The sequence below is a fragment of the Convolutriloba macropyga genome, unplaced genomic scaffold (genome assembly GCF_964194025.1).
Source record: "Convolutriloba macropyga unplaced genomic scaffold, txConMacr16.3 SCAFFOLD_969, whole genome shotgun sequence".
Lineage (NCBI taxonomy): Eukaryota > Metazoa > Xenacoelomorpha > Acoela > Convolutidae > Convolutriloba > Convolutriloba macropyga.
The window spans coordinates 1-25,585 of NW_027452361.1; the positions used below are offsets into that span (position 1 = coordinate 1).

General features: G+C 34.7%; 1 protein-coding gene across 1 annotated transcript in view; it reads left to right on the top strand.

Moving 5' to 3' along the window:
• Window positions 1-11: 11 nt before the first annotated feature.
• The window catches only part of LOC142357422 (uncharacterized), a 37,196-nt gene continuing 11,622 nt past the window's right edge, over window positions 12-25,585 (top strand). Inside the window, exon 1 of the mRNA XM_075409060.1 lies at window positions 12-560. Within this exon, the coding sequence (XP_075265175.1) occupies window positions 20-560 (541 nt within the window). The 5' untranslated portion in view covers window positions 12-19. The remainder of the gene's footprint in view (window positions 561-25,585) is intronic.

Sequence of the window (25,585 nt, forward strand, 5' to 3'; positions counted from 1 at the left end):
AACCAGACGAGAGTACCTAATGCCGAAAGCATTTTGCACCCTGGAAAGCCTAGCATTCCATATGGGAAATAACTGGTGTGTCACAATGTTAATGTTAAATCTGGACCAAAGAAAAAATCCAGATCAGCTGCTTAAACTTACAAGAACACATTTAAACCTTCAAATACTGAAGATTGACCCGGACTCTGTAGTAAAAAGTGGTCCCTTCGACGGCATTTTTAAAAGTGCGCAATTTCACCAAGCAGCTCAAAAAGATTTGCAAGATATTCATTACAGTGAAATCTTGAAAGTGGCATTACTGTACAATTACGGAGGCATTTTTGTGGATCTAGACACAATCGCGCTAAAATCTTTGGATTTAGCACCCGAATTCTTAGTTAGAAATGCCAACGGACACATTTCAAATAGTTTGATGAAGTTTAAACGGTGGAGTTTTATGCTGTTGAGGTACGTGAGCAATACTTGGACAGATTATAGTCCAGAGAACTTTACAAAATTGGATTTTATTTTGAGTGGTGTTGTTGAAGATCATTGCAAGCACATGCTGAAGGATGTAAAAGGTAAGAAAAATGTTTATTCGTTAACCGGCCTAACTACAAGTGGATGCTTAATCCAGAACAGCAAATGGCACCATTAGGATAAAATTGATTCTGAATCGCTTGATGGAGTCAGGCAAAAATTGGGAAATTCTCTCAAATTGTTGAAATCAAACCACTGCTAACTGTTGCTAAAATGAATCCTCCGTGCAAAATTGTAGTGAATTTCAAAAGTAAGTTAGCGCGCTATAATTTTGCTAGATAAAAACTTAACAACAATTGGACGTGATGTAAAACAAACTTGTGATCATATTTCAAACAAGGAGGCTCAATAATGTGCTTTCGCGCATGATGTTCCGACCCGCGCTCATCTACATTTTTGACATAACTGTCAACCAAATGAAGAGATAATCAAAAACAGATGTTTGAGTTTAAAAAATGGTTACTCAACGCAACTACTAATTGATTTGAATAATACCGTACCTCATTACAGTGCTCACGAGAACATTTTTTACGGCAAAAATTCAACATCTAAACTTAAAAGCACCTAGTAACAACGTCAAAACTCAATCAGAAGAAAATTTAATTACACAAAGTCAGTTTTTCGGTACTACAAAGCAGCTGAGACTTTATATTAATGAGAATAGATAACAACCTGACAAAAAGCAGCATAAATGAGGCTGAATTCAAAAATCAACCAAAATTTTTTCAAACAAAAATTTACATAGGTCTTAAAAACCATTAGCTTTTAACGAAATAAAAATTTTTATTAAAAAGTCAATACAAAAGCAATAGAATTTGGTTGTTGTCAGTCTAAGCCACAGAAACGGACTAAAGATGAAGAAAACCTTTTTTTTTTGAAATGTTAATTGAACTATTTGAGTCAGAACTACAATGAAAGAATAAGTATGTCCACTTGGGACCCATTCAAAAATCATTGTGAACTGTTAATACGCGAATGTGCTAAAAGAAAAGAAAAGGAACAAAAATTTTGACAACAAACAAAACTTTTTTGTATACGCATACTGCTTGACTAACAAAACATCAATTACAGCGTCATATCATTAGCCACTTTATTATTCGAACTCCAGGGAAGTTGATGGGGCCTCTTGAAGATGAGAATTAGATACAAATTGAGAATTATAACAACAAAAAAACTTTAAAAAACGTTTAAAAACAAATAATTTCATAAACTATAAGACTATATGCTAAAAATTTACTGCATTGAGTAACTTCATTCCCTATTCACTCAGTTAGAAGTTTCTGAGACCTCTGAGCTCTTTATGACTACATAAAGTACAGAAACAGGCAAAACAGCAAATCGAAGAAGTAATTGAGAAAGAAAACAGTCGAAGACATGAATAAAGGAACTACTCATATAAAACTTTCTTTTTCAAATACCTTTATAAATACAATGAAATTCTTGAGAAAAACTTTAGTATCAAAGCCCTTAAATTCAAAAGCTTTCGGTACAAACTAATCAATAAGAAGTTACAATATTTTTTGCTTCGATGAGAAGGCAGAAGACTTTGCCATTTTTAAATCATCAATAAGCCATCACAGTAAATTGTATGACTAAAAAACAACAACAAATACAGGCAAAAACGAAAATATCAGTGGGACAAGTGCACGCAGACAGTATCAAAGCCAGTAAATACCTACGTTTTTCTCATCAAACTTTATGTTTGATCTTGTGAAAGTCTTTGCTATTGGGAACAAGCGATAATAGGATAGAGTGATCAGATTTCAAAAGGATTAAAAATTATGAAGAAACACAAAATTTTTTAAAAAAATTATGAAAAAATTTGGCATCGAAGTCATAAAGACAAAAGTTAGAAAATGTATCCGCTAATAAGATTATTTTTGTTGCCGTTGCCATAGAAAATAACAGGGGTCCTGTCAATAGTGAGGCTGACTAATAGCTCGCAGAAACAATTTTATGTTCAGTTAATGTTAGAAAAATTTCGGAAAAATTATTTATAAAATCTTAAGAGACATGAGCTGTTCTTTCATAGGTTCGCTAACTGCTTCTTAGGAAGCCTATTTAACTTTTAGTCAGCGACTCTATGTTATAGGACTACAAAATTTTAGTAAAATCTCAAAAAGAACATCAAAATTCGAAAAAATTGAGAAAACTAGAGTCGGAGCCATGAAAAATTAAGCGATTCCCTCGAAAAGAATTATTTGGTCACTGGGCATCCATTTACCAAACAAAGTTTGCAATGAAAAGAACCTAGATTAGGAAAGTGGCTAGTCTCTAGAAGCTACTTGAAAAAAATTTAAAAAAAAATGAAATGGTTTTTAAAAAGTCAGCTCTCAAATAGAAATCAATTTTTTTATAGTAAACTTCACTGGAAGCCCAAGCACTAACCTTTTTTTATCGCCTTTTGACTGTTTTAAGCACAATGTTGTTTCATTTGTAGCATCAAATTTATTTTTAATCAGTTTTTGTAAAGATAAAATCTTAGTTTGAACAATAAAGTGAACGAAAACACGCGAATTATCACGTGATCACACAAAACTTTAAACCTCGATAACTCCTCGAACAACACAGAAATAAAAAAAACAAAATTTGAACTCAGCGCTGGACGAGTATTTCAATGGTACCACTCACAATTCTTTACGATGAATACATCGATCGACCAAAATTATCTGAAAAAAACATAGCTGGACAAGTCCTGACGTACAATTCAAAGAGTTTTAACTAAACAAAAAACTAGACCTGGAACGGACTGAGAGTGAACTGGTAAAACCATTTCCAAAAACAAAATAAGATCAAAAAAACAAGAAAAAAAATCAGAAAGTCGATGTCAAAATGTCATATGTGAACAAAAAAATGAAACTTGGTTCATTAAAACCTAATACTAGAATGAACGATGAATGGATTGGCAACCACTTAAGAAAAACCTGATCCAAAATTTGAAAACACGTGAAAATTGAGGTGAAATTGCCGCATGCGATGAAAAGAGAAAGCAAATTTTTGATCTAACACCGTTATCTCACTCTACTTTAAAAACAGAGCGAAAAAATTTCACACTGCAAAGCCACTCGCTTTTTCGCTCCACTTCCTGTTTCGGCGTGACCAAAATCACTACTCCAATTAGACTTCAAAAATCATGAAAATGTGTGAACAGATCTTAAAAAAGACAGCGATTGAGGTCAGAACAAAGAACACTTTGAAAACTTTTCCCATTTAGATTATAGTTTAGGCGACCAATGGGGTAGCTTATCAGATACCCCAATGTAAATTTGATGGAATCCATCAAAGTTTTACAGCAAAAAGTAAGTTGTCTCGAAGTATGATATGTTTTCAATTTTATTCAACAATGATTGCGTTTTCATTTGCATTAAATTTTAGCTGAAGATAATATGTGAATATACTGTGATTTACTGGAACTATTCATTTGATACAGAACGGCAATTTTATAAAAATGTTGTGAAATTCTATTCTTCTCAAAAAGCTCGCATTTCTCTGTCAAACCGTCTGCAAAATCGTCGTCTAGACGCGAAACTGTCTAATTCTGATTAACTTTTTTAAGTGTCAGTGGATCCCATCAATCACAAATTTCAAAATCATTTCAATTTTCTTGGCTTATAATTCAACAATCAAAACGAATGCAGCTGAAGAAGTGCGTGAACGACAAGAAAGAAGGCAGCGGACTATAAGAAGACCATCGATTGATCCGAGAGATTGATTAGAGACAGTAGTGAAATATTCAAAAAACTTTTCCAGTCGGAACAAATACAAATCATCGGATGCTCGAAAAATGGGGGGAAACTGGAGACGGCCTTATTTTAACACAAAACTGTGAAAACTTTCGTCTAAGTTTAAAAAATGAAGTCGAACAAAAAAAATGTTTCGCTTTACCTCGTTTTGCCGCTTTTGCAACATTTTGCGGGAAATCTTTTTGTCTTCTCTAGGCTAGCTTCTCTCTTCTCTCATTCTGCTAAAAGTGATTTTGAACATCAGTTGCTCAGCAAAGCAATTCAAAATGAACAGAGTCGGTATCAAAAAACGAAATCAGAAATAGAAACGGAATAATCACACAAAGCCCAATTTTAGATGCCCGTTACTCGAACTTTGTTTTTAGTTACCATCTCTTAAGCTTATTGGTATTGATAGTAGCCCCTGTAGCCTCTCTCTAAGAAACAGAAATGTGTTCAGCTACGAAATGCCGTCAAAATAAATCGGACTTAAAAATGTTTTTGTGAAAAAATTTGTTTTTTCAAAATCTTCTATTCTGTCAATCCCAATCATGCTTATTGCAATCAACGGCGGCTATTTTCCGGCAATCTGCCGGGTATGTTTGTGTTTTAAAACAAACTTTTGAAAACTCAGTGCATATTCTGTTCCAATTAGTTGCTACACAGTTAACTATTCTTAGATGGGAAGAAAAGGAACACAACCCCAGTTGATACATGGAACGTGACCCTGGACTTTCAGGTCATTATCCCGTCAAGGGCTTGTCTTAACTGGGTCTTCCCCAACAATGAAGAAAGCCAAAATGCCTATTGAGAGAAAATAATAACTAAAAACAAAGAAAAACATTAGATTTCGAGGCAACTTTTGTTTTACTCAGAAATATGTTTTTCAATTTTTTCAAGATAAGTTTATCTACTTTATTTTGAGGCATTTACAATATTAAAAAATTAAATTTTACATGAAGGCAAAATTGAAAATGTAGGGAACTGTTTTGAAGACGTTTTTTTTCCAAAAAATAGGTAATCAGTTGGTGTAACACAATTTAAATTTTAAAAAAATGCTTCACCAAACTATAAAGTATTCTGTTTGCCTACTTTTGACTTTAAATAAACTTGATAAATGTTTTGAGTGAGAGAAGCATTCAAATCTTTCCAGTTTCCTTGAAATTTATATAACTCTATCGAAAAATCAGTAGAAATTCAAATGACCAAAAGCCACAAAAAGACATAAGTTAAAAGTGGAGAAGGCCCTATTTTAACCCAAGACTGTGAAAACTTTCATCTAAGTTTAAAAAATGAAAAAAGCATTTTGGAAAATATTTGGAAGCAGTTACCTTTTAGTGATAAACTTGTCGAAAAGAAGCCGGGTTTACCGTTCGCTAGGTGAAAATCTAAATTTGGTGCAGTCAATGAGCCCAATTGATCAAAATTAGAAAGAATAATGGCATAGGTGGGCATCTCATTCAATTAAAAATCATAAAAGTGTTTTTTGATGCAAAGTGAACTCCAAAAATTCCCGATGCAGAGATTCCCTGAATGTCCCATAGTGTGCCCTTACTCACTGGATACAAAAGACAATAAATGGATTTTTCAGCTCCACAGAATTCGATCCCACTCAACGTGTACAACTGCTAAATGGGATTCTTCCCATTTTAGCGTACCGATGAGTTTTTGCCCCTTACGGTATACTTACAATGAAGGAGGAGTCACAGCTGGGCCGTGGCTGTCGTCAAAAAGATCCGCTAACTGATTTCCTACAAATACTGCTGTTTTGCGAATTAGTTTCCGCAGCTCAATATTATCAAATTTGGCTGGGCTGCTACAGATCACACAATACGGGATCTCTTTATGTATGCCAGTCAAACTTGACAAAAGATATAACAAATCGAAGGCAAAGATATATGCCTAAGACCTGTCTGTGCTATAAGTCTCAATTTAAAATGGTTGGGGGCAGAAAGTATTTAATTTATAAAAGAGTCAATATAAAATTACAGCTTACTATTTACCAGTTGTGTGGTGGTGAAATGGAGGTGAGCTGCTGGGCGATCGTTCACTTGAGTGTTTCTTCAGTTATGTTATTTGTCGAAAAAGAAAGTTATAAAATTAAGTCTGGAATTATTTGTCTCAGTTATTAAACAATTTTGTTCGACTATTTTATTGTTAAAGTGAAGTTAAATTTTGAGAAAAATGAAAGCAGTTGTCTGCTGCTTGCTTCTGGGAGTGATTTCTGTCTCTCTAATTTTATTCCGTCCCACTTCGCTGAGAGAAACAATAAATCCCTCTCAGCTCCGTTTGGGCCGATAGGGAGCGAATCACAAACTCACGTTCATAGTGAGGTGCTTCTAAATTTTCCTATTGGCCGAGAAGGCAAGAGAATTAACTCTTTTTTATCTCACGGAAAAATTATTGAAACTCCAAAAAATAATAAAAATCTAAACAGCTGAGAGCATCAATTATTGATTTCGTAGGCGCCTGTTTTCTGCTTTTCCCCTCTTCTAAAACCGCAACAATTATGGTTTTCTTGGGGGCTTTTTATGAGACTCTATTGTCTTTTCCCCTGAAGCAATCTGCTTCATCTTTATTGAAATTGGGGGAAAAGATCTGCATTGCAACTGTCAAAAGCAGAAGTAATTTAAATCAAAAGAAACTGTGGTTTTACAGGCCGCCTACGTTCAACAATGTACATTTTCTATCCTGGATATAAGCGAGGAGATCCAGGCCTAAAGTTGTGTTGTTTAAATAAGTCGAACTGAGTTGTTTAAATACTTGTGTACTGGTAGTCTTAACAAGCGTTAGTTTGTTTAGCCCGCGGCGAAAGAATGGTTAATTAGCGCCTAAATACGATCGCTCTAATGCGTGATTAATTATCCGCTCATTTGTAACGGCTCTCGTATTACTACAATTCACCCCAATTTTAAGATAGAAACGAAAATGACTAAAAGAAAGAAATATACTGCATCGTATATAATTTTATTGCGCTTGGGACATATGAATGAGTTACTACAACTTGTGTCATAACAAGTTCAGACTGCTTTTAGAAACAAGATCGCAGAAGGCGATACTGTCGTTTGTATAAAAAGTTGATCGCAAAAGGCGATAGTGTTATTTGTATATAAAACTGATCGCAAATGGCGATGGGTGCAAAAGATTTGCAGAGGGCGGTGGCCATATCAGTTGAAAAATTCTGGTGGAAGGATGACTGGGCTCGTTACAGGACTGTCACCGTCGTCCAATATATCAAACACTTCCACAACTTCTTCAGTTTGTATAGTCAGTTCCACAGGTGATGATGCCGCCATTTTCACAGGTTTTTTGTTTGTTTTCCTTGTGGCTTCTGGTTGGCGTTTTTCTTCTCGTTTATTTTTCCGAGTTTTCTTGTCTTTCATTTTTCTTAGTTCGCGATTGAGCTCTTTAACCTTTTGCATTAGCTTCTTATTTTCAATTCCGAGCTTTTGATTCGCTGATGTGATTTCTAGATGTTTTTGAGCATACACTTTATTCATTTGTTTTAGATTGCTGTCTTCAGTCTTCTGCAGTTGTTTTGTAATTACATACTGACGTCTCCAGTAGACTTTTTCTGGTAGTTTTTTCTTTCTCATTGCTCTCCATTTTAAGGTTCTCAAATTTTATTTGCAATTCTTGCAGTTCCGTTTCTTTTATGAAGAGCTCTTGCTTAAAGCGGTTGTTTTCTGTGATAAGACTTTCCTTCGATGTTTCGCTACAATGGTCTTCTGCTGAGGGGAATGCGGTTATAGCATCATAAGGGACGTTAATGTAGACATCCAGCTGGTGATTTCTTACGTTGTACGTTTTCGTTTCTGGATCTCTGTTCTTTATCCTCCAGGTGTTAGATTCGCTACTCAGGCTAAAATGTTTTACGAGATGCAATTCATCCGATTTCATGAAGCAATCCTCATTCGTAGCATCGTTTCTTAATTTCACTCGTTCCAATGTTGTGAATTTGTTGTAATTTGCTTTGAGCGTGTATTTCAGATGGTTGAGAAATCTCGGGTTCTCAGGATTTAGGTCTAACTCTCTGCTTCGTTGTACGCTCAAGCAGTAGTGTTTGTTTTTCCTATCTTCTTCAGAAAAAAGGTCATCAATGTTGGCTGATTTTCGGATCTTTTCCGCATGGTTACTTTTCAGAGTTTGTGAGGGGCATCGTTTGCGGTTTATTTTCCAGTTAACTTCAGGGTCGTATTGGTTAGAAGTTGATGGAGTGTCCAGTTGTGGTTTAATGGGTGCAAACGGAGGAGTTGATGTTTTGCTTGAGTAGCCAGTTTTCCTAATTTGATTTGGGTGTACTGCAGATTGTTCGTGGGGGGTGTAGATTGTTCGTGTAGAGGACATGTTGACAGTCTGATTTTGATCAGTTGTGGTGATCCCACTCTTAAGTGTTGCTTGGCTGTTCATTGTGATGTGTGAAATCTAAAATAGTTTTTGATTTTTTTTCCTTGTGTCTTAATTATCACACATTATGGCTTTTAATGTTTGCAAATGTATTGCTAATATAAAAAAGTATTGTTTGTAAAAATGTTTTTGTAAGGTTTTGTTGCTAACTGCTTTATTTACAAAGTATAATGCTAAATGCATTTGTTATTAAAGTTTGGTAAAAAAGTTTTTGTTTTGCTAAATGCAAAGTTAACTTTAATAAAGGGAGGGGGGTCAATAATTAAAAAAATTTTATACTTATGCCAGGCGGGCAGCCCTGCCACAAGTCCGTCTTTCTCCGCTGCCTGGAGGTGTGAGTCTTGGGGCGTGTGTCACACTAACACGGCTGCAACGACCCGTGCAGCTGGGGAGAGAACCTTGCTTTAGCTGAAAGAAAGAAATTTTTCGGGTCGTTTTTGGAAATTTCAGTTATCGTGTTAGTGTTCTGAATTATTTAGGTTCAAAAGCCAGGGGGGCAGGCTGGAGAAAGCTGAGGTAACCCTTTCCCGAGGAAAAGTTAAAAGAGAGAGAAAAAGAGATCGTTTGGGCTTGAGTGTTTTTGGTTTATTAGACAACGTCGTCTAAAAAATTTTTGCAAATGGGACATTTTTTCTGCTTATTTATGCACACTCGACAGAATCGGTGTTCGTCATGTTGGGAAAAATGTGGGTGTTTTGTTACTCCTAATTCTGTTTTCATTTTTTTGCATAAATTGCATCGGAAGTAGGATGTGATCAGGACGGGAAGACAAGGTCGAAGACAGATGGGACATTTAGGGTTTGGGTATCTTTTAAAAAGTGCTTTTCTGCAAGGAATACATACATAGTGGGGATTTTCTTTGGGGAATTGCTTGTGTAGTTTTTCTACAAAAACGGTTTTTCGTGAACATATAGGGCAGATAATGTCCTTATGGGGATAGAACCAACGGAAACCGTCGAATAGGGATTGTGAAAGACCCATCGAGTGACTGTTATTTTATTTTCCTTATACAAAAACAGGAAAATTTCTGAGAAACTGCAGTAGGATGAGGTTAATAAGGAACGATAGTGCAAGCAAGGTAATTAGGATTAAGATAAATATTTTTGTGGATAGCTCTAGATTGGTCATTTTCCGTATCTGGAGAAAATGGAAAGGAGGTAGTGATTAATAAAAAGGGATATTGCCAATGCGCATAAGAGGACAAAAAGAAGAATAAACAATGTTATGGGATGCATTTTGTCAATTCAATGAGTAGTGTAGAACTAGGGTGAAGGAGGTGATTTGCTCCTGGTAAAAACTGAATTGAATTAGGGATATCGAGTGGATCAAAAATGAAAGCAGGAAAAGAATTAAAATTTTGGAAGTTCTTGGACGCATTATGTAATTATTTTTTCGCAACGAGGGCATAATCTATAGTCTTCTACGCAAAATTTACAAAAGTTGACGGGATTGTGGTCACTGTGATGAAACGTTTTTGCAACAGAATATTGAAATCTTGTTTGTTTGCAAATATCACATTGAAACCAGTTAAAGATTGAAAAGATAACATTAAATTTAGAGCATTTAGGACAAAAATCGTAGCCCATATCTTTTATAACATATTGGTAACAGAGCAGACACATCACGTGGGGTAGTTCGTTAGGGGGGTTCTCGTGTAATTTCTTGAAAACAATTGTTTCACGTCTGCAGCATAAACAAATTAATGAGACCGGTTTGGATTCTATAGTATTGGTTTCTTTGTCAATTGTATTCATTTTTGAAAGATTGTTATTGGAAGGAATTATGGGATTGGCACAGTTGGGGGATTTGGTTGTCGATTATTTTGGGAGTTTATTGTTTGGTCTATTACTAATATAATTATGAACATCAAAAAGTTGAAAGGAATACTTACAACTACGAGGAAAACGGTTAAAACGAAGGAGAAGGCTGCTGCAATAATTATAAGGGCCATTAATAAAAAATCAAGCAATTTGGGGGTAAACATTTTGGATAGTTTGTGAACGTAGTTTTGAATTGAGGATTTTACCACGGGTTGTTTGGGTCAATTGTTTGTTTGCATAAAGGGCATTTAGTAGTTGTGAAGGTCATACACTGCAAACAAATTGATTTTTCAGGGTGTAGGCTTTTGAAGTGGCTGTGGCAAGTGGATAACTTTTTGATTTCTTGACAAGAATCACACTGGAAATAATGGCAATGACTGATTGTATAAATGGGAGTTACGCAAATGGGGCATTTAGGTTGGTTCCAATATTTAAATAATTCATTTCTACAAGGAACGCAAGCAAAATGGGGGGGCTGACCATTTGGGTTTTTGTGCAATTTTTCGAATTGACGGCAAGGGAGATAACAAACAGGGCATTCAAATTTAGGGGTTGTATCAATTTGAGGTTGCTGAGACGATATTTTCAGAATGTTTCCCATTATAAGGACAAATCAGAAAGATCCGGGTATACGAGTTCTAATCCATGGTGTTCAAGTTCGTTGGGGATAGTTACATTTAAATCTGCAATAGCAAAAACGAAATTCCAGTGTTTCTTGTTTGGATAAATGTAATAATGATTAATGGTACCGGTGCTTAAAAACATATAATTTATCTTGATACATGCTTTATACTGTGTGAAACAAATATTGAACCATCTTTCTACTTTAACAATTTTAATTTTTTCCTTACCAATAAACAAAATCATTTTATTTTTAACAATTTGGAAAGAAGTGAGGGGAAAAGAACAAATTGATCAGAAAAAAAAGATAGAAAAAAATGAAGAAGAGGAGAGGAGAGAAGAAAAAATTTTTTTTGTGGAGAGCAAGTTATGTAAAACAAATTACTTTACTGAAGAGCGCCCAAGTTGACTGGGAAGTGCTCTTCGATATCGATGAGTGCGAGAAAGAATTCCCAGTGCATCATTCCCATGGTGACTCGAGTAGAACCCTCACATCCACGTTCGTAGTCAGTATAATGTATGATTATACAGGGCTTTATTTCTGCAGTGGGAGTTTCAATGAATGATCTCTCGAGGGATTCTACTTTGACTAGTCGCTCACCAAAGTGGAAGAGCATTATAGGAGATCTAAATTAAAAGGGATTTTGGAACCATTTAAAGCTTGGAATATATTTATGAAGAATGTCCAATAGGGGGAAGATGGTGTTAAGATGATGGTTCCATCAGTCCAAGTGTTTAAATATTCGAAATGGAGTATTAGTTGTGGTATAACTCTGTTACTTTTTGTTGTCACAAATGATTTTTCAAAAAATTGAATTTGTATAAGGCAATTTTGGTATGAGAATATCATTGCTGTTTTTTTAATTGTTAATTGTTTCCAATTCTTTAGTAATGAAATCGTTTTGAGAAGAATCACTTTTCGGCAATTCAAAATAAAGATTGTGAGGTAAACAGTTTGGGTTTTCTAGAATAAAGAGGAAGAATTTCCAATGAACTGAAAGAGGATTAATACTTATTAAACAAATTTTTTCACTTTGGATTTCTTTGAGCGTTACTAGCATAGTAGGTACAGGAGTTGGGTATGCATCAAAAGATCGTTGAATTTTTTGTAACTCTACAAATTTATTGTTAACTGCAAATATCATAGTTTAGAATGATACCTAAGCAATGTAGATTGGATGTTGTACTTGAAATACCGAGTTCTCTTTGAATGCTAGAAAAATGGTGAATTCGGCGAACTGAGGATGAGTAATGAAAATAGTTAAAAGTCTGTAAATATTTGTCATGGGTTTTTTGCGAAAGTCATTATACTTATAGCGGAAACATAGTATACGGCTAATAGCTCAAAATTTTTGTTTCCGATTCTGATTTGTAAGTTTCTATTAGTTAAATGAATCATGTTGCTGATCTAGCTCATTTGGCAGACTATTAGGGTCGAATTGTGCTAAATACACGAAATAATTCCAATACAACGAATGAGGGGTTAAAATCACAGTATTGTTTTCCCAAGTGTCCCAAAACTCAAAATTTATAACGATTTGAGGGAAAATGTCTCCGTGATTTTCTTCAAAAGTTTTCTTTATTTGATAAATTGTAACGAGTCTCTCTTGAAACAAAAAGTACATTAATGGAAGCGTTTTAGTTGTTAATTAACTTATTGTTCTTCATTTCAAAACTATGTATAAAAGTATGTAAATGTAAAAAAAAGATAAAAAAGTGTGTGTCAATTGTTTCTGAAAAGAGGATTATTGACAACGATTGATATTTATAGATAATATATCAATCGGATTCACTGTAGCAAATTCGGAGTAGGGGAAGAGTGCAGGCAATAGCTAGATAGACATAGTTGCGATTACATAGTTGAAAATGGATTATAAGAAATAAAAAGCAAGAAAGGAATCCACACATGTCTCTTACAGGAAAAGTCAAAGTCTAATAACATTTTTCTTCAGACGCTTTGAAACAATTTTGTATTCGACTCCAATGTTTACAAAAGTAATTGTGTCATCAATCAGGGCTCTTAACAATGAGAAGTATTGAAAATTTGATTGCGGTACGTCCAAGTCTGTAATTTCACTGAAGTAGAAAGATGAAACTCTAATAGTTATAGTAGTTTTTAAATTGGAAATACTTGATGATAATATTTGTCCGGTGTATTGTCCAAATCGAATGAATAAAGCGTTAGGCTGTGTTATGAATTTGGGCTGCATAGCATAGCATCCTTGAGGTGTATCTAAACAAGATAATAATTAACTTATAGTGTCTAATACAAATAATAATTTTTTTTTATTTTTGAGACAAATTATTTTTTTATCAAAAAGATGATTTTTTTTATTAACAGCTTTTAAGGAGGTGCCACAACACTTCAAATGGTTGCATCATTTTGTGGTTGTGGTTGATGTGACGCCAGATTTGGGTATTCTACTTTATTATTTTCTGTATGACAATGCTCATCAATTTTATTTTCTCTTGGTTGATCCTCAACGCATTTGTAAGTTTTTTCTATTGTGCTGTAAGGTTGATAATTACTAAGCGGTAAAAAATGATTTTTGTTTTGTGGGGCCGACGGTTTGGTTTCGTTAGAGAATACCGGTGTAAAGAACGATAAGATACAAAGATTATATGTTGCTCCTAATAGAATTTTCCAAAAACCCATTGTTTTGTTGGATATTTTGTGGATTTCGAACGCTCTTATGATTGTTACGATTACATCAGTTAAAAATTTTATGCACAAGAAACAAGCAAAATAAACTCCCATTTTTTTCCAGATAAAGTAATGATTCCAAAAGTGCCTTTGAACTGGTCTGTAAAAAATGTAGGTGAAAGAAGAGAATCCAGATAAATTTGTCTGTTAATTCCCATTGCTGACGCATAGATATCTTTTTGAGAATAGTCTATGCTTCTTTCTTCTAGAACTTCTCTTGAAATTTTTGTCAAAATAGATTTTGAAGCTTCCGAACGCAAGATATTGTCCCAAAAGGGTTTAAGTTGATTTGGTGTGTAAATACCGGCACGTTGCGATTCGTAACCGGTAAATTTTGGAACAGAACTAATAACTCTTGAAGAGAATATTTTTGGCGGTTGTAAAGGAACAGGTGCTGGCATCAAATGGTACCATGAATTTTCATTATCAATATCTAATTGGTAGGCATTTTTATAGCCTCCAACACAATCTACTTCGTTCGCAAATGGGTAGGTTTGTCGAGTAATTGGGTCGACGAACATTGTCCTACCATCATAATGAATAGAAATCCTATCATAACACTGCTCAAGAACCTGAAGTGGTGAGTTTCGTTTTGGACAGTGGTACAGCCAACCTATGCTACCATCTGTGTCTAAGAACATCGAGCGGTTGCCGGTTAACATGTATCCAGCTAAACGATTATTTTGGATAGCCTGCATAAGTATCATTTGTTTTTGAGTTCGATCAAGTTTGCATTGTTCTATGACCAAACCTTTCCATGCTTGTTTTATTTGCATGTAATTATGATATATGACAAAATCCATTTTTACCGCAAGGTTAAGATCATAGTCTAACTTGTCTTTGTCTAAGTGTTCCCATGCAACAAAACCATTGTCGGATGTTCGGATCTGTTCATCTGAAGGCTTCCTATTAAACCCATTTACACTTGGGCTATTGTCAGGTTCAACACGAAGTTTATGAAAAAATTGTTGAGTTTTTGTTTTATAAGGTTTGCCAGTCTTCATATTAAATCCGCCTTTATAAGAAACATATAAAGAATCTAACTTTGTTCTGTAAATAAATTCTGGTTTTCCACACACCTTTTCTTTTTCATCAATTACTCCATTTTTTTCTGTCCATTTCAGCAGGAGAATACGTTCCTGGTCCTTCATAGGGCGTCTCCGGTTTTTCATCACTCACTATGAAATACTGTACGTTACCAAGTTCGTTTTCATGTTTTAGCATTTTTGCGTTTTGTGAAAATCTTTTAGTAACTATACAATTTTCCGGTGCCTCCCAATTGTTTGCAAAGGGGTCGAGTGATGTCGAATGACAACCTCCTTCTGAGAGGGCACAAGGAAGTTTTAGTCCTTGACTGTTATAGACAGTTCTGTCATTAAGATCAATATCGAGTACAGTTTCTTGCATCAGGGTTTCAAAATAGAAGTGTTTTATTTGACCACGATTATCACAAGATGTTGATGATTCACCTTCAAGATCAACTCCCTGGTTTTTATAGGAGACAGTTTTTATTCCATGTTTTATGTCAATTTCCATGTCTTCATCGTCAAATTCGGTAACAGTAATTTTTCCAGTTTTATTAGCATTTAGGCATTGTTCGGGTGAAACAATAATATTGTATGTTATTATTGGAGCGTTGTGTACAATTGATGAATGAGAAAACATACCACAATTATAACGAATGAGCATTGCAGTGACTTTACACATAAGTGCTTTGACAAAGGTCCGATAAGACCGCTGATAAAGTGTTACATGTGTATCAACCATCTGAATGTTTTCGGGTGTAATTTTGCAAGGAGAAAATCGTGTTAAAGCATACATTCTGTTTTCTTTCATTTTAGAACAGTCATAATGAATGACCCTAAGTTTGTTAGATACGTCATTAATATCCTCAAAAGGAGGTCCAGTAGCATTAGAAACTATAGAAAGAGTATAAAAGTAGAAAAGACTTATAAGTAAATAAGAAAAATAGAGTTTTTCAAAACAAGGATATCTGTTCATCCTGTTCTTTTTTTAGCGCTTCAAGTCCGGAATTAAGGCTATGAGTTGTAGTAATAGGCACTGCCAGTAAATGTTGACTGGATTTATTGCTACCTAAAACAAAGTTAAGTAAATCCGGCTTGATAGCGTGATGGCGGCTTGGCCGAGCGACTAGAAGTTCGCCTATTATTATTATTTTCTAAAGTTTGTAAATTAGAAGGTCCTTGTTCCGATGTATTAGGGCGGAGAAGACTTAAATTAAGGTCTAGAGGTATTCTAGAATTGTGCTGTGGGCAAGGAGTTGAACTTCTTGTTCGACTACCGCTAGGCAGGTGTGTTTGGACTGGAGGTGGGTTGTCACGACCACCTGAACTTGCTTCGTTGAATCCAGAATCAAATTTGGTAGGAGTTCGGTCAGGGTCGAAGTTCTGCACAGGGGAGTCTCTTCGTTTGAAATTCTCCACGGGGAAATATTCGGTGTTAGTGGGGCTTTGGAAGGAGAATTTAGTCAAAGGACTGTTGAGTTTATTCATCTGACTTGTCATTAGATTATTATAAAATGTGTCACAATTATTTTTATCTATACCATATTCTAGGGTTAACTCTGGTATAGTTTCAGTAGCAGGGTAGTACTCGACTAGGTGATTTCTATGAGCGACCTTCCTGGTGGCCGGGTTGCTATCTAAAGTTAATTCATAGTTAACATTGGTTAGTTTTTTTTCTACAGTATAAGGACCTGATCTTAGTTCATGTAGTTTTTTTGACTTTCCTAACTCAATTTGATGGTTTTCCATTAGAACTTTTTGTCCAACCTCAAGTGGCTTGCCTAATTTGTGTTTGTTTCTATGTTTATGTGCGCGGTTATTGTTTTCTAAGCTCTTTTTATAAGCGTTTTTGTATATTTGTTTGAATTGGTTTTCTCGCATAAGCAACGAATTGTTAATAGTTGGTTTTAGAAGTTTGTCAATTTCGGTGTTTTTTGAAGTTTGCAAGGTATGCCTGTGAAGAGGCAGGTCTTTGCAAAACTCGGAAGAGCATGTGAGTTGTGAATTTCGTAGGAGTCCTAACTTAAGTGACAGAGGTATCTGTGGTTTCTGTCCGAACACAATTTCATAAGGTGATATTCCAGTACTAGCATTTGGAACCGTGTTATGAGAAAAAGCAAATTTTGGTGCCAGTTCATCCCATTTACCTCGAGCTTGTTCTAGAAAAATTCGGAAATGTGCTCCTAAATGTTTGTTTTGGATCTCGACTTTGCCATTAGTCCAAGGCGCATAAGCAGTTCGAGGTGCGGGTGCAAAATGGATAGTCATTATACGACTGAAGAAATTAGGCAGACCGCATAGGCCGTAAAATCCGCGTTCAAATGTGTATTGCTCTGGACCAATTACAAAACTTACCAGCTGTTTGGTTTCCTCAGTTAGAGGGACTTGGTTATAGGCTGAACAAAGATCACTGGTTGTGAAGAAATTACCTTTTAATCTAGTTAATAGACTTCCGATTGGTTCGAGTGGCCATGAATATCGACTAAGGTCTGTTATTGAATTCAGATATCGGGCATCTATAACCAGTTTTACTGTGTTCCCCTTGGGTAGGATTATGATTGGATTAATAAATTCTGATCCCATTTCTTTATCATTACCCATTTCCTGGATTATACCTGTTTTACACAGTTGTTCTAAAAGGTTTTCTAGTTTTTCCTGATAATGTAATGGTACTTTGGATGGTCTTTGTTTTGTCAAAGTTGAATTAGGTAAAAGTTTAACATGAAACTTTTGTTTTATTTTTCCAACATCGTATTTGTGTTGAGAGTAAACGTCTTTATTTTTAATAAGCAGTTCGAGGTGCGGGTGTTATACCTAATTCATGAATGTAACTCGCAAAATCTTGGTTCATGAATGCCGAACCCTTATCATAAACAAGTTTTTGTGGTATTCCAAAAGACAAGATGAACTTTTCTAAAGGTTTTATGGTGTCTACTGCGTCTGTGGAACGTACAGGGTATACTTGAATGAAACGCGAAAATGAATCGACAATAACTAAACAATGATGTCTACCGTTCGATGAAGGATTCAAAGGTCCTTTGTGATCAATATGGACCGTATGAAATGGGAATGGGACTGTATCAGTCCACTTTTCGAGAGGTGCTTCGTGTATGTCTCTCCGTTTTTGTTTATTTTTTGGCATTCAAGGCAATCAGCAATTAGGTTTTCAATCCATTTATACATTCCGGGCCAATAAAAAAATCGTTTTACATTAGCAAGTGTTTTATCAAAACCTACATGACCTGACAGTTCACAATGAGCTAGCTGAAAAACTTTAAAGAACAAGGACAGTGGTACACAAATTTTTAAGTATTCAATATCTGGTTCGTCTGTTTGTTGTTGAATACATAAGATGTTACCTACAAAACTCAGTTTCTCAAAGTTATTAATGTACGACATTATGGCTTTAGATTGTCGGAATTCAATTTTCTTTTCATCTTTGTTATTGTTCATCCTTAATTGGCGAATTTGTTGTATCACTGGGTCTTTTAATTGTTCTTGACAAATTACCGATGTATTTAAATCAACTTCTTTAGAGAAGATTGTCAGTTTATCGATGAGTTCTCTTGCATCTTGTATTTTTGTATTTTCGGGTTCGGTTTTATCTATACAAGTGCTATTTTTTACGAGAAAAACTTTATCGTATTCTAGAGGGAATCTGTACTCCGAGTCTGTGGTATTAGTTTGATCAATGTAGAGTTCGTCAAAATCTAATTCCGATGACTGGTTCTCATTGAACAATTCAAATTCCGAAATTGGGGCAAAATTTTGTTCGGCTATCCCTTCATCAGGGTAGGAATCAATCTCCGTATAGTGATCAGAAGTTTCGTCTTCCTCCTGTTCTGATACAGGGGTTATTTCATGTTTGCGGTGACGCCTATAGTGGTTAATTGATGAACCATACGAGAAATCTTCCGAAATATTGTTTATTGAGCAAAGTCTGTTTCGATTATTGTTGTACTTTTGCTTCACCATTTTGTCATTTTTGAAAATGAATTTGTCGATACCTGTTATGCTTTGTTTTAGGATTGGAAAAAAATCATCTGCTGGTCCCTTTTCATTATCACGCAAAATGAAATATTTTTCCTCGTTACCATGCTCGTCGTAAAAACTAATGTCTTTTGGTATCTTTTGGTGTTTAAGTTGATACTTGTCCGGATCTTTAAGTTTTACATTGCGACTTAGGATGTCGGGGAAGGCTAAGTTTTTTCCTTCAGTCCAAATAATTTTCAAGTTCTGAAATTGAGATATTACTAACTGGTATCTAAAAAACCTGTGAGAGAGTTTTCCTCTTCTACCCCATAGATACATTAAAGGCTTATGATCTGTGTACACATATACGGGATGGGGAGAACCAATTAGGTAATGCTCTTAAGTTTGTAATGCCGATATTACACCGCAAAGTTCGCGTGCTGTGGTACTCATTTTTTGTTCCTCTTTAGTGTAAATTCTAGAACTAAAAGACACTATTCGTTTCCCTTCTGGAAAATCTTGAACGAGAATTGAGCCTACTCCTATAGAAGAAGCGTCTACATGCACGTGGAAAGGGTATTTAGTATCCGGTATTGCTAAGATAGTATCTTCGCTAATTCTGGTTTTAATGTCGTTAAACAGTTTTTCGTGTTCCGTTGTCCAAACAAATTTGGTTTCTGTGCGGGTTAAGTCATAGAATGGTTTGCAGTCAACATGCAAATTTTTGATGTACATGCTGTAGAATCCTAAGCAACCTAGAACTCTCATGACATCACGTTTGTTTTCAGGCGACTTAAGTGCTTTTAAATCTGCTACTCGCTTCTTGACTGTTTGTATCGGTTTCATCTTGCGCTTGCATGATGGTGTCATCAATGTAGGTTATATCTTGTTTTTTTCTAATTAATGGTGCAAAATGGATAGTCATTATACGACTGAAGAAATTAGGCAGACCGCATAGGCCGTAAAATCCGCGTTCAAATGTGTATTGCTTTGGACCAATTACAAAACTTACCAGCTGTTTGGTTTCCTCAGTTAGAGGGACTTGGTTATAGGCTGAACAAAGATCACTGCTTGTGAAGAAATTACCTTTTAATCTAGTTAATAGCCTTCCGATTGGTTCGAGTGGCCATGAATATCGACTACGGTCTGTTATTGAATTCAGATATCGGGCATCTATAACCAGTTTTACTGTGTTCCCCTTGGGTAGGATTATGATTGGATTAATAAATTCTGATCCCATTTCTTTATCATTACCCATTTCCTGGATTATACCTGTTTTACACAGTTGTTCTAAAAGGTTTTCTAGTTTTTCCTGATAATGTAATGGTACTTTGGATGGTCTTTGTTTTGTCAAAGTTGAATTAGGTAAAAGTTTAACATGAAACTTTTGTTTTATCTTTCCAACATCGTATTTGTGTTGAGAGTAAACGTCTTTATTTTTAGTTAAAGTCCTCAGTAACTTGTCTAAGTTTTCGTCATTGATATCAGCTTGACTGAAATAAAATTTTTTGAGAAACGCTTGATCGGTTTTGTCAAATCTGTTAAGTTTTTCTTTGGGAAGTTCAACGGGTCTGATGTTTTCATTAGTTGTTTCTAATTGTGGCTTAAGATCCTTGAGGTCGTCGCTAAAGTCTGTTTCTAATTCGTAGTTGTTGGTAAAATCTTGTTGCCTTTTTCGCTTTTCTGTTTTCTTTTGTTTTTCAGGAGTTTTGCCTGCAAAGAAATTTTGAATTTTTGAAATTTTTGGACCTTGTTTTTCACTAACATGGAATATTTGATCCCAATTAGTGTCACTATTCATTAGGTGGTTTATGAATGCAACGTTGTCAACTACAGAAAATTCTGGGTCTTGTCTAATTTCAATGTCCTCTAAAGTGTGCCCAATAGGACCCTTTTGGATGACAACCTTATTGTTTTGAGGATTGTTTAGCATTATTGGTAATTCCTTTTCTTTTCTAAAACACTGAACGTTGTAAGTATAAATTCCTTGAGCTTGCAGTTCACTTCCAATTACGAAGGAGGTTCCTTTTCTGAAGAATTCATTTGGTGGTCTAATTGATATTACTCGAGTTGATTTTGGTGCTAATGGTAGTTGCTGGTCAAGAGTTACAATTTTGTAAGAGCTAATGTATGGATAGCTTTTCGTTTGGTATCTAGATAATGTGACGGCTACTTCAGGGTAAGTTTTTAAATCAATTTTTGGAGTGGTTAGGTCAATAGATTTTACTGTAGATTCAAGGAAATCCATTCCCAACAAATTCGGCTTGCAACCATCTTTTGCTGAAACCCATGTGGTAACTTCCACTTGATACTTTCCTTCAATGTCGAAAGAAGTTTTGAAAGTAATTTGACCTAGAAGTTTTAGTTTCTCACCATTAACCGCTAAAGTATGATTTTTTGAAGCTTTCATCTCAATGTGTTGTAATTTACATAGTTCAAGATAAGTGTGGTAATTAATTATAGAGCTTGATGCTCCTGTGTCCAATAAAAACTGTGTTTCTAAGCCGTTATTTTTATTTTTGTCTCCGACGGATTGATATAAATTAATATAAATATGTGAGTAACTTGCTTTGTTATCAGTAGTGTTTATGAACGGAGACCTGTCTAGTTTAAATACTCGTCGTTGTGATTCTCATTATTGTAATAGTCTCCGGAAGTTTCACTGGTAAAGTGAACTCGAGGGCTTCGCCCTTCACTGCTATCTCTTGAATGAGTATTATTGTTCTGTCTAGTAGGTGTCCTATCCCGGTCATGATCTCTACTCCTATCACGATATCGATTATCTGATCTTGGAGGACCGTTGCTTTGTCTGTCCCTACTATTTTGCCTATTGTTATCTCTGTAAGAATTGTTTCGGTAGTTAATTTGTCGTTCCTGTGATCGGTTATCGTAAGAAGATGATCGGTAATTGTTTGAAGAGTTTGATGGGTACGGTGATCGATGTCGGTAGTCTGATCTGGAGTTGTTTTGATAATTGGATTGACTTTGGTTATAACTATTTCTTTGTCTGTCCCTAGAATTCCGATTGTCATAATTGTTTGATTTGTAATTTTGTTGACCTGGTGAATGGCTCCTACTACGTTTATAATTATCTGTGAACTTTTCTCGTTGTTGAGGTGGGTTTCGGTTTTCGTTTTTAAAGTCCTTGTACTTAAAGCAGAAAGCTATTGAGTGACCTGAACGTTTGCAAAACTTGCAGAATCTAGTCTGGTTTTGTTTGAATCTGGGATTGTCGTTGTTGTATGTGGCGTTTATTTTATGATCTTTCATTAAATTTGCAATTTCTGTGAGTTGGTTTTTTAATCCTTCTATTTCTATTTTATTGTCGATACTACTTGAGGCAGTACCCGTGAATTCACTGCTAACAGAAAAACTTAAGTCTTTAGTTGCTACATGATCCTGTAATTGTTGCCAAGTTGTAGCTGGGTTTTCTATTAACCGCTGATGTGCCTTTTGCTTGAGTGTAGGTGGCGTTAATCCTCTTACAAAGTACTCCATACACTTAGCGTTACGCTGGTCGTTGTTAAAATCTGGATCTGGCCATCCTTTTTCAACTGCTTTTGTTACTCGGTGTGTATAGATTTTTATCAACTCATCTGGTTGCCTTTTAATACTCTCGAATTCAATTCTTTTCCTATACTTGTCTTTTGCATCAGTAAAACGGGTAATGAACTGATTTCTAACTTCGTTCCATGCTAAACCTGGTGCTAAGGTTTCAAACCATTGGGCTGCGGGCCCACGCAAAACCGAACCAAACAACGCTTTTTGTCTAGCGTCGTATGCTGCTTGCAAATCAGCATCCGCAGGATCTCTTGTTCCTAGTGAGAATTGGATTTCTCTTTGTATTAAACTAAAGAATTCCTGGGCATCTTCAGATGGATCTAAACCTGTAAATTTCTCTAACGCTATGTCGGGGTACGCAACAACGTTCGCTGCCTTGTTTTGTTTTAGTATATGAAAAGAATGTTTTATACGAAAGTACTATTAGTTTGGGTAATTAGTGTAGAAAATATTTTTGTTATAACAATTAATTAATAAAACACTAATACTAAAGTAGAAAGTTGAAGTGTTTGTTCTGTAATATGAACTTTATTTGTTTAGGACCGTTTAATGATTGTATTTTAAATTCAAAGTTTTTGCCGTTATCAGTGCTAAAAATTTCAACCCAAGAGTAAATATCGGTTTGCTCAACGGTAAAATTTAATAACCAAGGATAAGTGCTTTCAGAGTGTTTAAATTCAACAGAGTATTGGTGAAATCTGTTTATTTGTGAAAATCTAATTTGTGTGACAAATTCTGTTTTTATAAGTAATTTAACTCTATCTGGTAAATTCGGATCGTCAAGAGAGACGTTGATGTATTTGGGTTTAATGATTTTTAAGATTTGTAAACCAAACGGGTGAATTTCATTTTGGTGGCTCATCCACACACAAGATGATAACGTTTATGCTAATTCTATCACACTGTTCTGATTTCTTAGAGCACACAAAAGTTCATTAAAGTTTGGGTTGGTCCACTTGTAAGTTATGTAGATTTCAGTCTCTGTTTCGCTAGAAGAGTGATGGTAAATGCATAAAAAGTTTCTGTTCTGATCAGTTAAATAATATGAAACTTTGCCTATTTTGTTATGTACTTTAATACTTATATTTAAATCTTGAACGTTTATTTTAATATATGACATATAAATAACATAGAACAATTGTTTTTGTTGTTTTATTATTGTATTTTTGTATGAAATTACACAGAAGACAGTATAAAAACGTTTAGTACGGGATGTTTAGTACATCAGTAGTAGTATTTTTGTAGCTATTATTGTGTTTAAATATTGTTTCTAAAGTGCTTGAGCCTGTTAATGACCTTACTTTAACATGAGACAACAACTTTTCTATGATAATTTTGTGTACAAATTGGGCTAAAAAGGCTAATTTACGCTCTTTTAATTAATTATTGGCTAAATTTTCTGCGGGAATCTCGATTACACTGTTTTTAGTTTTTAACAAAGTTAGTAAATTCAGAAAATTAGGGTTCTCAGATGCATAAGTTATATAGAAATTAGCTGGGGAATTATGCTCAAACACGTAGAAGACAGCTACAAAGGTAATTCCGTCAGTAATAAATCGTGTTATTTTACGCCTTCTAGTGTTTTCTATTGCTGTTAGATTAAGATGTTCTACAATAACTATTCCAGTGTGGTCCATGCACTGTTTAAAACTTTTGTTGGTGAAATTGTACGTGTGAAACCGGTTAAAATGGGGGAATTCTCATCAATTTATTTTATTTTCAGGCTAAAAATCTATGTTGGGGGATAAAACTTAGTTTAAAACCCGTTATTCTTTGTTAAATTTGAGCCTTATTAAGTTTTATGTGGTCAAAACTTGGTTAATATTTACTAATTTTGTGTAAAAATGACGTTAATATGGCTATTTTCTTGAGTAATATTGGTTAAAATTGGATAAGAGTGATGTTTTTAAGGCTTAAATGTGATTAGTATCCGTTAAATTATGATAAAAGTGACGTTAATTTTGTTAAAATCTGGTTAATATTTGAGAATTTAGGTCAAAATGATGTTTATTTGGTTAAAATTTGATTAATATTACCCCACCCGGGTCAAGGAATTGATAAAACAGAGTGAATATTCAATTAAGGAAGGCTTAAATTTAACCAAAATTGGGTTAGTTAATGTGAAAATGCAACAACGTGTGCTTAAATGTGTAGAAAATTAGATATAAATTACACTAAACACGTATTGGGGGGATGAATTCTGGTTAAATTTTCGTTAAATTGTTTGAAAATGCTATATTTTGGTCAAAAATTCAGTAAAAATTAGACATATGTTACTCTAAATATGATTTGGGGGGATGATTTTTGGTTAAAAATCGGCCATTTAGTGTGAAAATGCTAAAATTCTGCTGTGAATTTGGTGAAAATTGGCTAAAGTTTAGTTTAATTAGGTGTTGGGGCGGTGAAATTTGGATAATTTTTGGTAAACTGGAGTGTATATGCTACAATTTAATCATAAATTTGGTGCAAATCGGGTCAGAAATAGTCTAAACAAGTTTTGTGGGGATAAAATCTGTATAAATTCCGATTATTTAGAATGAAAATACTAAAATTTAACCATAAATTTGGTCAAAATCGGGTTAGAAATAGACTAAACAGGTTATGGGGGGGTGAATTTTGTATAACTTTCAATTATTTAGAGTGAAAATACTAAAATTCAACCATAAATTTGGTGAAAATTGGGTTAAAATCAAATTAAATATGTTTTGGGGGGATAGAATCTGGTTGAATTTCGGTTATTTAAGGTGTAAATACTAAAATTTAACCAAAAATTTGATGAAAATGGGGTGAAAATTAGGCTAAATAGGTTTTGGGGGGATGATTTTTGGTTAAATTTTGACTATAAAATGTAAAAGTACTTCAATTGTTATATAAATAAACTAAAAATTGGACATAGATTGCCCCCACCCGGGTCAGAACAATTTTACAAGAGCAAAGAATCAGTTGCCTGTTACTATTTTAATGTAAATTTACTCTATTTCGGTTGTAAATTTGATATAAATTACTCTATTTGTTTGGCTACTAGTGTGCTTTCACTTCTATGCTAGTGGTTATTTTACTATTTTGATCCGATCGGATAGAAAAACAAAAATTCAGGCGTGATTCTTTCCTCTGGGCGCACCAGTTATCAAATTTGGCTGGGCTGCTACAGATCACACAATACGGGATCTCTTTATGTATGCCAGTCAAACTTGACAAAAGATATAACAAATCGAAGGCAAAGATATATGCCTA